Source organism: Hyaena hyaena, unplaced genomic scaffold (genome assembly GCF_003009895.1).
Source record: "Hyaena hyaena isolate Hyena2069 unplaced genomic scaffold, ASM300989v1 scaffold_44, whole genome shotgun sequence".
In the NCBI taxonomy this organism is placed as follows: domain Eukaryota; kingdom Metazoa; phylum Chordata; class Mammalia; order Carnivora; family Hyaenidae; genus Hyaena; species Hyaena hyaena.
The window spans coordinates 3,611,687-3,629,258 of NW_024080676.1; the positions used below are offsets into that span (position 1 = coordinate 3,611,687).

At 36.9% G+C, this 17,572-nt stretch overlaps 1 protein-coding gene across 1 annotated transcript in view; it reads left to right on the top strand.

Annotated features, from left to right (window-relative positions):
* CC2D2B (coiled-coil and C2 domain containing 2B) overlaps positions 1-17,572 on the top strand; it is a 98,068-nt gene that overhangs the window by 36,466 nt on the left and 44,030 nt on the right. The window contains exons 14-18 of the mRNA XM_039230186.1: positions 1,499-1,676; positions 8,176-8,326; positions 8,881-9,028; positions 14,514-14,652; positions 15,778-15,981. Of these exons, the coding sequence (XP_039086117.1) occupies positions 1,499-1,676; positions 8,176-8,326; positions 8,881-9,028; positions 14,514-14,652; positions 15,778-15,981 (820 nt within the window). The remainder of the gene's footprint in view (positions 1-1,498; positions 1,677-8,175; positions 8,327-8,880; positions 9,029-14,513; positions 14,653-15,777; positions 15,982-17,572) is intronic.

Sequence of the window (17,572 nt, forward strand, 5' to 3'; positions counted from 1 at the left end):
GCAGCAGTGAAGCAATGCTTTATTTGCTCTATATCTACTTCCAAACAGTGCCTGAGATAACTATTATGTAAGACATGCATACAAAAGGACCATCTAAATGAGGATAGGAGAACAAGAGCCATAAAATGGAAGTTAGAAGTGAAGAGTGGAAAGAGAAGGAGGAAGATATGTGTGCTGGAAAGCCTCAGCTAAAACTTAGTGGAAATCAAGCCAAAATGAAATGGGATGTGTTCTGTCTTTTCAAAGCCAATGCTATTATGGGGCATTGCTGTCATTTTTCCCTTAAAATGTCCAGTTGAATAAAGATTGATTCTCTAGAAAAGAATATACTGCTGTCAAGGATAGAGATTAAAGGAATACAAGGATTAAAGAAGAATTACAAAGAGTTTATAGGTGACAAAAAAAGGCAAGATTTCCCAAAGATAAATATAATCCTGAATTAATTATTTTCATAATCAATTCATAAGTTCATTGTTAAAACTACTTTCAGAGGCCAATGTAAAGGGCAAATTTACCTAACATATTGCTCTAAAAGTAATTGGGAAGATGGTTAGAAGAGGCCAACAGGGAGATAAGAAAAATAAGTGATCTTTTGTCTCCTGACCCTCTGAAAAGGTTACAGAGAACATGGGCAGATATGGAGGTCAGGGGATGCCGGGCCCCTAGGACAATTAAGGTAGAGAACAGAAGGGAGTGTTATGTTTCAACCTAGAGCTTGTTTTGCAACCAGCCGTCTCCCTTGTGAAAAAGAGAAGTCCTAAACATCATTAGGTCAGTTGACTTGCAGCCGAGAAGATAATTCAATCAGTGTTGGTTGAATGAACAAATGAATGAGTGACTGGAATTCTCTCTTTAGGAGTTTCATATCACTTAAGGGATCAGTTTGATTCCCAGCAATTGTTTCATAGAAGCCCCAGGGAGTATGGCTTGCCTCTCTGATCTTTGGGGTTAGAGAACATCCTAGAGAAAAAAAGAGCATACAGCCTAAAGCCTAAAGGAGTTTATAAAGACCTTTAAGAGGACACAGCAAGTCTGTTGATGTAGAGCCACCTCATTGAGGTTATTGAAAACATGGCATATTTCTTTTGAAGGTGTGTATGTCTTTCTTCTAGAAGTTAGAAAATAGTTTTGACTTTTTAATTCAAGCTCCTCCCCCCATTCCTAAGTCCCTCAGTTTTCTCCTCTTAGAAGACATCTTCCAAAGGGGAAGTGCCATAATCTCTTTAAATTACAATTTAGTAAAATAAATAATTGAGTGATTTATAATACCTTGATTTTAGTTCTTTCTCTATTTTTAAGTAAATACCTTTTTTAAAAAACTATTTGAGTAGGAGAGGCTATTATCCACACATATGCAAGCATTATTGGTCTCAAAGATAGCATTAAATGGTCTCTAAAAATGTCATACTTTAACATGCTTAGATACATTTTGAAAAGAACAATATTTTATACCCATCTTACTTTTCAAGAACCCTTTAAATATGTATTTAATTTTTAGGCATGAACAAAAAAGGAGAACCAAAATTCAGAAGCTTAAATATTTTATTAAAATATTATACAACGATAAACAGGTTTCCTGCACTTCTGTATCTCCCTTACAGTTTGATTTTAAAGTCATGTTTCAGCAAATTTTCAATATTCAGTTAATATATTGGCCAGAAACAATTTGCTTGGAGGTATGTCATTGTCATTTACTTCTGTATCTTATTTTAAGCCATACATACTTTTAATTTTCTGGTTACCCACTGTTATATGTGACAAGTAATTTCTGTTTAGAGATCACCAATCTATATGGGTAGGCAAGTCATTTATAAATAGTATATTTGTAATCCAGCAATAGTCTTTTATGCTACAAGTACAAATTATTTGATTTGTGGTTGTTCTAAATATTTCCATTCTCTCTTGCTGAAATTCCTACCAACCCTGGATGTGCAGCATTACTATTCATTTGCTACTGAGGTGGAAAAGGATTATTTAAACTAAAATGAGTAGCATAGCTATTGTATGTGCTGTTTGATTTCTCCAAATAGTCCCAGCCCTGACTTGGTGATTTCAGTCTCTTGCTGAATTTGTATGTATGTATATATGTATGTTATTTATTTATTTGTTTGTTTATTTATGTTTTGGATCCCTTTAAGAAACTGATGAAAGAACATACATACAGCAGACTCCTAATCACTGTCCAAAGACCCCACTATTAGAAACCCTTCATTAAAACAAGAATAAAATAGGACAATGGAGAAAAATTAAAGACAGTAAAGGAATCTAGATAAGAAGTCTTGGCTAATATAGGGGTTAAACTTACAACTAGACTTGAAAAGAAAGTTAGGAGGGAATGAAGATTTGTGTATGTGAGCATGGGGTGAGGTTTGAGGAGTGGGGAGAGAATTATAATTAGACATCTAAATCAGAGGTATGTTTACAGTACCCAAAATATTTTTTTCTCAGTCAAGCCAGAGGTGGCAGTGGCAGGAGACTGGCAGAAGTGGAGTTAAGAACTTCAAGATGGACCTCCTTCTCCAAAAAAGTCTGGGTGTATGTATGAGATAGCTCAAAAGAGGGCAAATGCTTTGAGATTGCCCATTGGAGTGAAGCCTGTGGTCCTCACTGAGTCACCAGGCAATAGGGATCCCTTGAAAAGTTTCAGGCAGTGATTTTGCCTGAAAGTGAGGCTGTCATCATTAACGCTGCTGATCAACTCTTCTGAGTCTTTGAGGGGACCCAGAGTTTCAGTTTCAAGGGATACCTCAAGAAACAAGCCAAAGTACACATGGTGGAGAGTCCCAAATACCACTACAAGTAGGGAAATAATTTAACCAAAGTCTCAACAAGAGAGACCAAGAGATACCATTCAAAGAACCTTCATGAATGGATAGGCCCTGGACAGTCAATGAGCCTTCTTTAATATAGCAGTACTTTCAGGTGCAGAGTGCATAACAAGCTTTCAAAACTAACAAGAGATAGAGAAAGCTAGCCAGAATGACAAAACGGAAGAACTCTCCTCTAAAGAAATTCCAGGAAGAAATGACAGCTAAAGAACTGATCAAAACAGATATAAGCAACATAGCTTAACAAGAATTTAGAACAATAGTCATAAAACTAATCGCTGGGCTTGAACAAGACATGGAAGACATTAGAGAAGCTATTGCTACAAAGACTATGGAGCTTAAAAATGGTTGTGATGAATTAAAAAATGCTATAAATGAGGTGCATAATAAAATGGAGGCATCCAATGCACAGAATGAAGAGGCAGATAGGAGAATGGGTGAATTAGAAGACACAATTATAGGAAAAGAGGAAGCCGAGAAAAAGAGAGAGAAACTGATCCAGGAGCACGAAAGGAGAGTTCAAGAACTGAGTGATACAATCAAATGAAACAATATCTGTATCATAGGAATTCCAGAAGAGGAAGAGAGAGGGAAAGGTGCTGAAGGAGTCCTTGAACAAATTATAGCTGAGAACTTCCCCAGTCTGGGGAAGGAAACAGACATGAAATCCAAGAGGCACAGAGAACTCCCCTCAAACATAACTTGAATCAATCTTCTGCACAACATATCATAGTGAAACTGGCAAAATATAAGGACAAAGAGAATTCTGAAAGCAGCTAGGGAGAAAAGAGCCCTAACATACAAAGGGAAACCTATCAGAGTAGTTACAGACCTATCTACTGAAACTTGACAGGCCAGAAAGGAATGGCAGGAAATCTTCAATGTGATGAACAGAAAAAAATATGCAGCCAAGAATCCCCTATCCAGCAAGCCTGTCATTCAGAATAGAAGGAGAGATAAAAGTCTTCCCAAATAAACAAAAATTGAAAGAATTCATCACCACTAAACCATCCCTACAAGAAATCCTAAGGGGGACTCTATGAGGGAAATGTTGCAAGGAACACAAGGTACCAGACACACCACAAGCATGAATCCTACAAAGAACACAATGACTCTAAACCCATATTTTTCAATAATAACACCTAATGTAAATGGACTAATTACTCCAATCAAAAGACAGGGTAGCAGAATGGATAAAAAAATAAAATCCATCTATTTGCTGTCTACAAGAGACTCATTTTAGACCTGAGGACACCTTCAGATTGAAAGTAAGGGGATGGAGAAATATATATCGTGCTACTGGAAGTCAAAAGAAAGCTGGAGTAGCCATGCTTATATCAGACAAACTGGACTTTAAACTAAAGGTAGTAACAAGGGATGAAGAAAGGCATTATATAATAATTACAATGTCTATCCATCAGGAAGAGCTAACAATTATAAATGTCTATGCACCGAATATGGAAGCACCCAAATACATAAAACAATGAATCAGAGGGGCGCCTGAGTGGCTTAGTCGGTTAAGCGTCTGACTTTCGCTTAGGTCATGATCTCGTGGTTCGTGGGTTTGAGCCCCGCGTCGGGCTCTGTGCTGACTGCCAGCTCAGAGCCTGGAGCCTCTTTCAGTCTGTGACTCCCTCTCTCTCTGACCCTCCCCTGCTCACGCTGTCTCTCTCTCTCCTAGAAATAAATAAAAAAAAACATAAAAAATAAATAAAAAATAAAAAAAATCAATGAATCACAAACAGAAACAATCTTATGGATAATAATGTACTAATAGCAGGGGGACTTTAATACTCCACTTACAGCAATGGATAGATCAACTAGACAGAAAATCACTAAAGAAATAACGGACTTCAATAACACATTGGACCAGATGGATTTGACAGATATATTTAGAACTCTACATCCTGAGGCCATGGAATTCACTTTCTTCTCAAGTGTGTATGGCACATTTCCAAGATAGGTCACATACTGGAACATAAAGCAGCCCTCCGAATAAATATAAAAGAATTTAGATAATACCATGCACACTTTCAGATCACAATGCTATGAAACTTGAAATGAACCACAGAAAGAAGTCTGGAAAACTTCCAAAAACATGGAGATTAAAGAACACCCTACTAAAGAATGAATGGGCCAATCAGGCAATTAGAGAAGGAATTAAAAATTATATGGAAACAAATGAAAATGAAAATACAACAATTCAAGTTCTATGGGATGTGGCAAAGGCAGTCCTAAGAGGAAAGTACATTGGACTCCAGGCCTACTTCAAGAAATTAGAAAAACTGGAAGCACAAAATCTAACAGTGCACCTAAAGGAACTAGAAGGAGAGCAAAAATGAATGTGAGACAGGTAACCATCAAAACTACCCTAAAGGACAAAACAGGAAACAACCTCCTTGACCTCAACCGCAGCAATTTCTTACTTGACACATTCCCAAATGCAAGGGAATCAAGAGCAAAAATGAACTATTGGGACCTCATCAAGATTAAAAGCTTCTGCACAGCAAGGGAAACAATAAACTAATAGGCAACTGGCAGAATGGGAAAAGATGGTTGCAAATGACATATCAGATAAAGGGTTAGTATCCAAAATCTATAAGGAGCTCACCAAACTCCACACCTGAAAAACACTCCAGTGAAGAAATGAGCAGAAGACATGAACAGACACTTCTCCAAAGAGGATATTCAGATGGCCAACAGACACATGAAACGATGCTTAGCGTCCCTCATCATCAGGGAAATGCAGATCAAAACCACACTGAGATACCACCTCACGCCAATCAGAGTGGCTAAAACGAACAAATCAGGAGACTCTAGATGCTGGCAAGGATGTGGAGAAATGGACACCCTCCTATACTGTTGGTAGGAATGTAAACTGGTACAGCCCCTCTAGAAAACATTGTGAAGGTTCCTCAAAAATTTAACAATAGAACTCCCCTATGACCCAGCAATAGCACTGCTAGGAATTTACCTGAGGGATACAGAAGTGCTGATACATAGGAACACATGTACCCCAATGTTCATAGCAGCACTTTCAACAATAGCCAAATCATGGAAAGAACCTAAGTGTCCATCAACGGACGAATAGATCAAGAAGATGTGGTTTATCTATACGATGGAATACTACATGGAAATGAGAAAGAATGAAATCTGGCCATTTGTAGCAACGTGGATGGAACTTGAGGGTGTTATGCTGAGTGAAATAAGTCAGCCAGCGAAAGACAGATACCATATATTTTCACGTATAGGTGGACTAGAAGGAACTTAATGGAGGACCATGGGGGAGGAGAAGAGGGAAGTAGTTGGGGAGGGGGAGGGAGGAAAACCATGAGAGACTCGAATACTGAGAACAAGCTGAGGGCTAATGGGGGTGGCAGAGAAGGGAAGAGGGGTGATGGGCATAGAGGAGGGCACTTGTTGGGAGGGCACTGGGTGTTATATGGAAACCAACTTGACAATAAACTATGAAAGAAAAAAATTAAAATTTAAAAATAAAAAAAATTAAAAAAATTTTTCTATCCCTGATCAGAGGCCACATTCATTTTATCTATACTATCAAGTTTCTGTCATCTTAAAATGCACCTCTGTTGAAATTCCAGTTTTAAAAATATGCTGACTAAGATATATACTGACTATACTTTTGTACCTAAAATAAATTGTGATACAATAATCTAACCACTTGAAGTTTAAAACTTGCCCCTGCCCCTAGTAGAAAAACGGGTATTTTAAATCCTTCATCATCCTATCACTTAGAACATGATCTTAACAAACTAAGAGGCAGGGAAGGAAGGGAATCTAGCTAGGGTTAAAGTACACCATGAGCTACTGCAAAAATTGCAGAACAAATCTATAAGCCATAACCTAACAGATGCTAACCTACATTTTGAATTTACTCCTTGCCATTCCTCTTTATTCATTTCTCACCTTAGTCAAACTGAACTGCTTGGTTTTTTCCCCATATATCCTTGCCATCTCCTACCTCTGAGCTTCTGAACATTCTAGTTCTTCTACTTACAAGGCCTGTTTTCATTCTTGACACTCCATCCTAGCCACACAGTGGTCTTGAGAGCTGGCATCAGGGGACAAGCCTCTCCCAAGAGACTTCACAGACTTGGAACTCTCTGCCTTCACAGTTACTACCCAGGGGCTGGCCTCCAGCCCTGCAGTCTCAGAAACTGGATTTGACAGTCCTGTGAGAATGCTTCTATATCCCCTAAACAAATCACAAGGTGTAAAATCAAAATGCCAATTTAACATTTGAATATAGTTATCAGTGCATCGCCTCTCTTCAAGTAGCCATTTTATTGATTTGCAATAAGAAATTTCTCTCATAGACCTTAATCCTGTAAGTCCATTAACTTACAACCCCTATAAACTTTTCTGCATTAGGGATGCCTTTGTCAAGGAACTAGTGTGCTGACTTATATTTACTCTTACAGGGACAATGTTAAGATGACCAGAAAAAATATTTGCCTCTTTGACTCTCCTTTTTCTCTCCTTTTTTGGTTAATCACCCATCCTTTTGATTGAAACTATCCTATCTTTCAGGAAGCATTTTCTCCCTCCTTGTTTTCCTTCTTCTTTGAGCACATATCACTGTTTCCCCAAACACTGACAACACAGTACAAGTTAAAATAAGATTTTTCTTTAAAAAAAAAAAATACATTAGTTTTGTAGTTATAGCAGTGATGGGATTGTAGTATAGAACAGTACACAGAATCAGAAGACCTGGGTTTAGTACCCAGTGGACACCTATGTAACTGTCTACTCAGCACCTCCCTTACTTCTTCTTCTGGGACTCTTTCTCCCTCCAGTACCTCTTATAGCTTTTTAAATTTGTCCTTGGACTCCAGGAGCCAATGGTTCTCCCCTTTTGCTGAGCAATTCAACCTGGGTTTCTATCATTTATTTAAAAAAACAAAAACAAAAAAAACCCTAATGTTTCATGTAGAGACTCAGTTTCTTCATTTATAAAATTGGAAGAGTAATGCCTATTTCCGATCATTTTTATCAGGTTTAAATTAGATAACTTTAAACGTGCTATCCAAAAGTAAGTTATTTGGATATTATATTATATGTACCTTTATGCTCAGAACTATATTTGTAATCCTTTTATTCAGTTCATTTTCCTTGAAACCAGTAAAAGACATTATGTTTTTAAGGCCATATAAATATTTCCTTTTCTTATAATCATGTGGATGAAATGCTATACAGAAATACCTATATTATATTCTAGCATTTTTAAAAAAGAATTAAAAACGTGTTAGTGAAGGTTCTATTTATTTATTTTATTTATTGCATTTTGTACTTCCAGTGAGCTATCAACCATTTCCTTTATATTTAGGTTTATGAAGTAAGTCAAAAGACAAGCTTACTGGCAAAACTGTATTTACCATTACCTAACAACACAGAGCTGAAAAGCAAAACTGTTTTGGAATATGTAGAGTTTAGCTCTGATGAGCTGGTCACACCTGCGTATGGAGAAGTAGGAAGCAGTAAGTTTATTTAAAACGTCCCCTCCCCCACCTTTATTCTCTTCATGAATTCCATATCCCACATGACCCTGGGTCATTTATGTGAGTAAAGAATGCCTAGACTTAGGGCAAAATATTTAGGGATCCCTAGGCACTCGGCAAAAGTTTTGAGAGTATTGTTAAGCTCTCTGGAGATTGAGAAGGAAAATGGGTAGGGGGAGAAGACTCAGGAATGTAGGGAAAAAGGACACAGTAGTAGCTGGTTTGGCACTTGATCTGCTGCCAGTGTCCTTTCTTGCTAGAAGCCACTTCCAGAAAGAATGGTTAAGAAAACTTTTAGTTGTAAGGAGGTAGTAGAAATGTTCATGCCTAGGTTTTCCTTTCTCTTTTGTCATCTGAAGTGGTCTACCTTGAGGTACCTTAGATGGGAAATGAGGGAGAGCTCTAAGATCAGAGCCTGGGGTCACCAAGAACAGCCTGAGGTTCCACAGGTAAAAGTCAGGGGGGAAAATCTACAATGTGTTAAACTCTATGCTTTATTTGAATGGCATGTTTTTAATGCTTTTTATAAACAGATGTGCCTTTTCTTCTTGAGGGAAATGGAACTGAAGAACTTTGTCTTTTGACATCAGGAAAACTAAGCTACTGTCTATCATGGGCTTTAGATGAAAATGGTGTTCCTCTGACACCCATGTCACAGTCCTTAAGATCTGCTTACTGCAGGTAATCAACTGGTCTGAAATAATGCCAGTTTTCATCAGAGCATCGCACAGAATCTATATCTGTAAAAGGGAAAACTCTAGGAATGATAAGAGCAGGTTGGTTTATTTGGACTGTTTATTTTTATTTGGATTTATATGTAAGCAAATGTATCTCTTTAATGCTTAAGTTTATAGCTACATGGATGATGACAGAAATGGTTCCATAGCTCTTGTAGGCAGGGACCAAGTACTCTCAAGGATTTTATTTGTGGAGCCTTTATACCTCCCAAACATTTTGGATTATGAAAGAATCATTTATGCATTACCAGTTTGCTAGAAGAAAAATCCTAGAAATCTTATTCATGTCCCAGGACTTCTTTATTTTTTTTAAACTTATTTATTTTGAGAGAGAGTGAGAGAGTCAGAAAGAGCAAGCATGAGAGGGGCAGAGAGAGAGGGAGAGAGAGAATCCCAAGCAGGCTCCATGCTGTCAGCACAGAGCCTGATGCAGGGCTTGATCCCACGAACTGTGAAATCATGACCTGAGCAGAAATCAAGAGCTGGATGCTTAACTGACTGAGTTACCCAGGTGCCCCTGTGTCACAGGGACTTCCTGGAGAAATTGGGATTAATTTCTAGATTATACCACAAATAGGATTACTAGAATTAAGTACAATAAAATTCTGTGAAAATGATAATACTGGTTTATATATTTACTACATTTAAATAAAACAATAAATGTAAGGGGCCAGTCGTTTCCATTATTTAAAAATTAATGAATGATGATAACAAAAAGATGGCCTTTCCCCTCCCTCCCCATCAAAACACATATTTTTTATTTTTTATTATTGTTGTTAATAGTATGGAAATGTTTTTAAGTTTATTTATTTATTTTGAGAGGGAGAGAGAGAGAGAAAGCATGCACAAGCAAGGGAGAGGCAGAGAGACAGGGAGAAAGAAAGAATCCCAAGCAGGCTTCGTGTTGTCAGTGCAGAGCCTGATGTGGGGCTCAGATTCACAAACTGTGAGATCAAGACCTGAGCTGAAATCAAGAGTTGGTCGCTCAACCAGCTGAGCCACCCAGGGGCCCCTAAACACATATTTTTTAAAAACATAGTTATATTCAACTCTATGACATTATGGAAAAGTCAGAACTGTGGAGACAATAATGCCAGGCATTAGGAGGAGACAGGGATGAATAGGCAGGACACACAGGACTTTTAAGGCAGTGAAACTACTGTCTATGTTACTGTCATTGTAGATACATGTCATTATATATTTGTCAAAACCTATGGAGTGGAATGTATAACACCAAGAGTAAACCATAATGTAAACTGCGGACTTGGAGTGGTAATGATGTGTGAACCATTAATTGTAACAAATGCAAGTCTTTTATTGTGATGAATGTAATAAATTGTAAGTCTGGTACAGGATGTTGATGGTAGAGGAAGTGGCATGTTTTGGGGGAGGTGGTAGGGGGAATAGGGAAACTGTGCACTTTCTCATCAGTCTTACTCTGAACCTAAAACTCTAAAGAGTCTATTTTTAAAATAAAATAATTTTTAAAATTTAAAACATTGCTATTAATAACTTGTATTAAGCAGAAAATCAACTGAAATTAGAGACTATTTTTAAAATAACAATGAGATCACTATGTATAAAAACCAGTGGCATATGGCCAGAGTCACAGTAAGGGTTCAAAAATACTTTCCTTGGCAGTAGTTTTAGAGAAAAATAAAAAAGTGTCAGTAGCACTCAGCAATTGACATTGAGGAAAGTGAGGTCATGGGTGTAGATTACTTACCAAGAAGTTTTAAGAAGAGGCTGAAAATAAGAGAGACAATAGAGTCAAAGTATAGGTTTCTTGAAAATTGGGGCAATTTTTATCTTCTTAGAACAAGTGATGAAGTCTACTAGAAAGAGAATGCGATCCTTCACAGTCCAGAAAATATTGAGCCAGAACACGAGTGAATAGCTATGGCTTTAGAAAAGAGAAAATATCTCTTCTAATCAGAGGAGACAGAAATAACTAAGTAGACAGAAATGTGATTTTAACGATGTCCTTGTTTTGCTGACTAAACAAAGTCATCTTCTTAGAGACCTGAATAAGGGCATTTTAGACAAAAATGGACAATTAATAAAGGTAATTCATTATGGAGCTGGTGAGTAAATTTTTAATACTCTGAACCATTGTTTCCTTGTATTTCTTAGTTTTTCCCTAGCATAATCCCCACTGCAGCTGTTTCCAGTTTTGCCTCATTCCAGTTTTGCTTTTTCCTTGGACTCAAATGTTTGTTCTCCTTACTCTAAAGCTAACTTTTATACAGGTAATTTGGAACTTTGTCTCCTTTAGTATCCTGCTGACATCTTTAGATCCTTTTCTCTTATATTATCTTTAACTCTTCCATTTCCCTAAACTGTTAGTCTTTGGTATCCAAGAAGCCTTCTTTGTTTAAAAAAAAAGCCAGGGGCGCCTGGGTGGCTCAGTCAGTTAAGTGTCCAACTTCGGCTCAGGTCATGATCTCGTGGTTCGTGGGTTTGAGCCCAGCATCAGATTCTGTGCTGACAGCTCAGAGCCTGAGGCTGTTTCAGATTCTGTTTCCTTCTCTCTCTGCCCCTCCCCCACTCATGCTCTGTCTCTCTGTCTCAAAAATAAATAAATAAATAAATAACAAAAAAACCCTTAACCCTGAAGACCTGTCTTGTCCATTTTTCCTGTCCAAGTCCTCATTTTTATGGTCTACTCATCTTTGTACATTGCCTCCACTTTTAAATCACACATTCCCTTCTCTAACTTAACCCATTTATTCCTGAATGCTACCCGTGAACTTCTGGCCATATTCACTGCTCTGTCCTCATCATTTAGCTTCTTGAAGATTTTTCTCTGATGGCTTCTGTGATGCTGCAGTTAGCAGTTCCATTTACTTGGGAATTCAAGTTTACAAAAGATTGAAAGCAATTCTGTGAAAGATCAGGACAGAAGACAAATTTCAACAGGTATTGAAGTGCAAGAGAAGGTTTCAAAGTCCAGACTGCTCTCTAAAGTAGTTAACTTGAAGTAAAACTTTACAATTGGGGCCTCTGTGACTGGTTCCAGAACTCTCTTCTACAGTTGTGGGAGCTCAAGGGCTGGTGCTGAGAAGGGGTTCCAGAAACCTGGGATGGGTGCTCCAAAAGGCAAGGCTGGTTCATGAGAGTCAGAGCGTGGAACCAAAGGAGATCCAAAAGAATGTCTTCATTTATTCACTGATTTACTCATGTATTCATTCATTCATTCATCCATGAGCTGGAGATGAAGCAATGAACCAAAAGAAAATCTTGGGATGTTTTAATACCACATTGAGCACACCTCTCTAATCTCAGTGAATGTTGTCTAGAGTTTTCATTTAACTCATTTTTAAATTACAAAACAGTTTTTCTTATGCTTTTGACATGATTGACTTTTGTGTTTGCACCTGTTTATCTTTCACACTTTCATTCTACATTTACTTTTCTTGCTGAAATTTTGCTCCTTTAATAACTCTTACAGTCAGTTTCTGTGGCTAGCAAATTTGTTTAGTTTTTGTATATCTTTATTTTGTCCTCATACTTTTTTTTAAGAGAGAGTAGGAGATGGACAGAGGAAGGGAAAAGCTTAAGCAGTCTCCCCATTCAGCGTAGAGCCCAATGCAGGGCTCAGTCTCACAACCGTGAGATCATGACCTGAGCCAAAATCAAGAGCCTGACACTTAGCCAACTGAGTCACCCCGGTGCCCCTTTGTCTTCATTCTTGGATAATAGTTTGGGTATAAATTCTTAGGTTGATTTTTGATTTTATTTTCCCTTGACACTTTGAAGCTAGCATTGCATAATTTTCTGGGATTTATTATTCCTGTTTAAAAATCTGCCATGTTGGTGTTTTGTAGACAGTCTGTCTTTTCTCCCTAATAATTTACCTTTTTTTTTTTTTACTTAATTAATAGAGACAGCCAGAGGTTGAGGGGATTGAGGGATGGGGAGTTGTTGTTTAACAGAGTTTCTGTTTGGAATGACAAAAATTCTAAAACAAGGTAGTATGGTTGTCCAACACTGTGAATAAACTTAATGCCACCAAATTGTGTTGCTTCCTTGGCATTTGGTTGTGGAGAAGGAAATACAGGTGACAGGGATTTTGCCATAGCCCACAGCTGAACACCTATGGGGTAGCTGGAAGAATCACTGTAGAAAAAGTAGGAGATGTTCTTATGTTTTTATTACTGTCCATGAGGCAGAAATCATGGGACAGCATTGAAATACAATTACAACCTCTTTTTTTTTTTTTTTTTTTTTGGCTATAATCGGGTAAGTTTCTCTCCCTAATTTATAACATGTAAGCTTTGCCTCAGGCTTTGTGACCTAGGCTAGAGCCATTCCTATGAGAAGGAAAATTTCTTATATGATATTGTCAGCAGTGTTGGGCTCTAGAGATCTTTTGTGACAAAGATATCAAAACAGTTCAAATACAAATACAGAAATAGGAATTAAAGAAAGGAAAAATATTCATATATCACCTATTTGTAATTTTGCTTACATCCTCTCAAACAAGGCATTGGCTTTGTTAGCAGTAGCTTCTAAAGATTCATCATAGAAATATGAATAGAAGCTGATGGAAACTAGACAGTATAAAATAGTGTCCATGTTTGGATTAAGACATTATTTAATCTGAGTTAGAACTCTATTTCTGGACTCCCAGTTTATGGACTGGAACATTTCTTGAGTTATTTATGGAATGGATCTTAGAGATTTTCTAGTCCAAACCCCTCTAATTACACATGATGAGGCAAATTATCTATGAAGAGAGAGATTAAATAACGGATAATTGATGGCTCTAAAGAAATCTGTACTGTTTAGGATTGAATTTCTTTTGCACTTAGCCTGCAGCTGAGACCACCAAGGATGAATTATGAGTCTAGACTCTTAGAGCTCTCCAACTTCTCAAGAAGGCCTCATATGACCAAAGATACTCTTCTGGCAGAATACTTCCCAGTAGTACTCTATATTATGTTTCAACTGTAAAGATAAGGCCTAAAGATTCTTTTTATATTATGTACTTTACTAATTTTGCTAAAGCTAACATCTTGATTAAATTTCAATATTGTGCATCCTACGGAAAGAAAATATTTAACACGTTACTATCCCCAGGATTTACAAAGTACATTCAGTAAGCACTATTCACTTCAGCATCTACTATGTTTTAGCTACTACACAGGGTGGAGATGGCAAAGATGGATATTGATAGCCGTTATTGTTAAGAAGCTTATTGTCTCTTAAGGGAAGTGGTAAACATTTATCAAAAAGCTATGATACAAGTTAGAATGTGAGAAGAACCAGGAGAGATATCACATCTAAATCTTCTGTTCTATCCCTAAATGCAGGGGAAGGATAGGTTTCATCTTTAACTACCCGGAATGGGTAGATTTTACCCTGTATAACAGACGCACAACCTGCATATCCTATGCAAATTCACAAAATACTTTTCTCTATGTTAGTGTGTTAAGGAATGTAGATGCAAGAGGCGTTCCTGGAATTCCATGGCTCATTAATGCACAGAAGCTTTTTGAATGGGCAAATGAAGTAAAAATTGATCCAAATAATCCAGAATATTCTGATTTAATGGAATTTATCCTGGTAAGTTACAACAAACATCAATACTGTAAATATAGTCTATTTCCTAAGCTCTACTCCCTTATATTACAAATTTGCTATATTTTTCTAGGTACCAGGAAGCAGGTAAAGATAAATCTGAGGACAGATACAATTTTCAGCCAGGTTACAGTACTGTAAAGGCAATTGGAAATTCAGCAACTGAAATAATTGCTAGTTTATGCCTGATGGTTGGTACTCTGACCTTACTTCGCAGCCTGTGGTACATCCTACAGGCCAACCTTCAGGCTAACATCTCTTATGTAACTACTGAGGACCAGTAGTATTATAGATGCTAGGGATATAAAGATGATTTACAGACACATTTGTTTCCTCAGATTCCAATATCTGTTCACTTCTACTCTTTCTTAAATCCAACTGAACTGCTCTGTGTGCCTCAAACATGCATTCTTCATACCTTTATGGAGGTCATTCCCTCTACCTAGAAGGGCACCCATGGTGGGTATCTCACCTACCATGCAAGTCTGATAAAGGTTTCCCTGATAACCTCAGTTAAATATGGGCCCTTTGCTCTTTTCCTTCCTATTAACCTTTTTTTTCTTTTTATAACTTCTATGGTTCTGATATCATTCTGCCTTTTACTATAGTTATTCTGTGTTTTATTTTTCCAAGTAGAACTACAGTGAATAAATCTTTGCCTGCTAGCACTCTTCCTTACATGTACCATGTGCTCACATGTGCATTTATTGGATAAAACAATGCACTGATCATTGCAAGTAAACTTCCCTAGATCAGAGTTCCCCAACTCACAAGCTCAGTTGGTTACAGGTGTACAGAAATTTTGATCCTCTCTCAACATTTATGGCAACCGGATATAAATAGTCTCATCTTTTAACCCAGTGTATGATACAAATATTTTCATTTTTCACTTAAGTCATGACAAGGAAAAGGGTTGGGAGACCATATAAGCTGAATTTTGTTTTTTCTTTTTTTTTCAGATTCTATCTCTTGTATAGATTCATTGCTCCTTTTCCTACATATAAGGCAACTCTCACATCTCACAGTTGAAGGGGAAAAAACAGGATTATGAAATAATTCTTTAATTTAAAAAGTTAATGTTTTAAGTAAAGACTTTCTTATGTTTTATAGTACATGAAACATAAAGGACAGGATATTCCAAAGTATTTTCGTCTTGAACAGTTGCAAGATGAATTTAACTTTGTCTCTGAAGAGGAAATGAAAAAGAGTAAACGTTTCCAGCTATTACAACTTAGAAATGCAGGTCAATTAGACATTTTCCTTCTGCAACAAATACCCCTCTATGATAAAGAGATTCCAGATTTTCTCTTCCAGGTATGTGGTTTCTATTTAAATATGGCTTAGTGTATGATACATTAATATTTTTACTGCTTTAAATCTATCTTAATTTTTTCTTTTTTTAACTAATAGGTTTATTTTAAAAATAGGTTAAAATGGGCTTTTTAATTTAACTTTGGTTATTATCAATCAATAAGAAAAAAATGAATAAGCTCTTTGATTTTTTTTTTGTTCTAGACTGAAAGGAAATTGCAGTAGGCCACTTAATATTAAATATAGTAAAAGTTGTTTTAAAAAATAACGTAGGGGCACCTGCATGGCTCAATCAGTTAAGCATCTGACTTTGGCTCAGGTCAAAAATCTCACAGTTTGTGAGTTCGAGCCCCACATCTGACTCTGCTGACAGCTTAGAGCCTGGAGCCTGCTTCAGATTTTGTGTTTCCCTTTCTGCCCCTCCCCAATTTGTGCTGTCTTTCTACCTTTCTCTCAAAAACAGATAAACATTTTTTTAAAATAATGTAAAGAATTCTATATGTTTGTTTTTGTTGTTGCCACTCAGCCATCCTTTAGCTTTTGTACCCTAATTTAGAGGTTATACAAGCAAAACTATATAAGACTCATTATATTTAAAACTCAAATTGTAGGGAGAGGTTGGGAGATAAGAAGGCACCACCTACATACCCACTGGATGGTTATATTGAGTTTCAGATGTAATTATTTAGGGATGCAGAAACATACAGAATCAGAGCAGAACATAGGACAGGACACCTGCAACAAATTTTGATGCTTTTTTTTTCCTGGGCTTTGAAACCCTAATGGGGATTAAGCTTCTTATGACATGTCCACACAGAGTATGGTTTTGCCAACAAAACAGAATGAAACAAAAATAAAAATAATAATAATCAATCAAACAAACAAGAGTCCCCTGTACACAATAGGCAAAGTTTACAAACATTGGACTCATCTGGCTCTTGAACCCCAAGTCAAGGCCATATTATCCTTCAAGAAAAAAAATAGAGCCAGTACCCAAGTGTCCCTGAACAAATTCTCTGTCTCCAGCTTTTCAGTGTTCTGGAAAACCTGTTCCTTATAATCTGTCCTGTGACTATGGTTCAGTACCCTACTATCTGTGTGATTCTCAAATTGAATTAATATAAGGATCATGACCAGAAATCCACTTCCTCATATGCTCCTAGACAAATATTATACTCAGTAGATAGATATAAATTTTCCCATTAACCTGAACAACATAAGGATGGCCACTATTATCTTTACCAATAAGAGGCAATACATTAAGACAAAAAGAAGTAAGAAAGGAAAGAAAGAAATTAGAATTAGAAAAGACAAACTGCCTTTGTTTGCAGAAAATACATTTGTCTACATGGAAAACCAAGAGAATCTACAACAAACTACCACAACTAATAAATTCGTTGAAAATAACATCCATATTTAAAAATGAATAGCTAATTTTGTTATAGCAAAAAGAACATTGTGCCTCTACACTGGAGAAATCTAGTTGCCACCATCTCAACTCAATGATCCAACTTAATCTTACTGATTGTGGTACACAGAATAATGGCCCCCTAAAGATATCCACTTCCTAATCCCCAGAACCTGTGAATGTGTT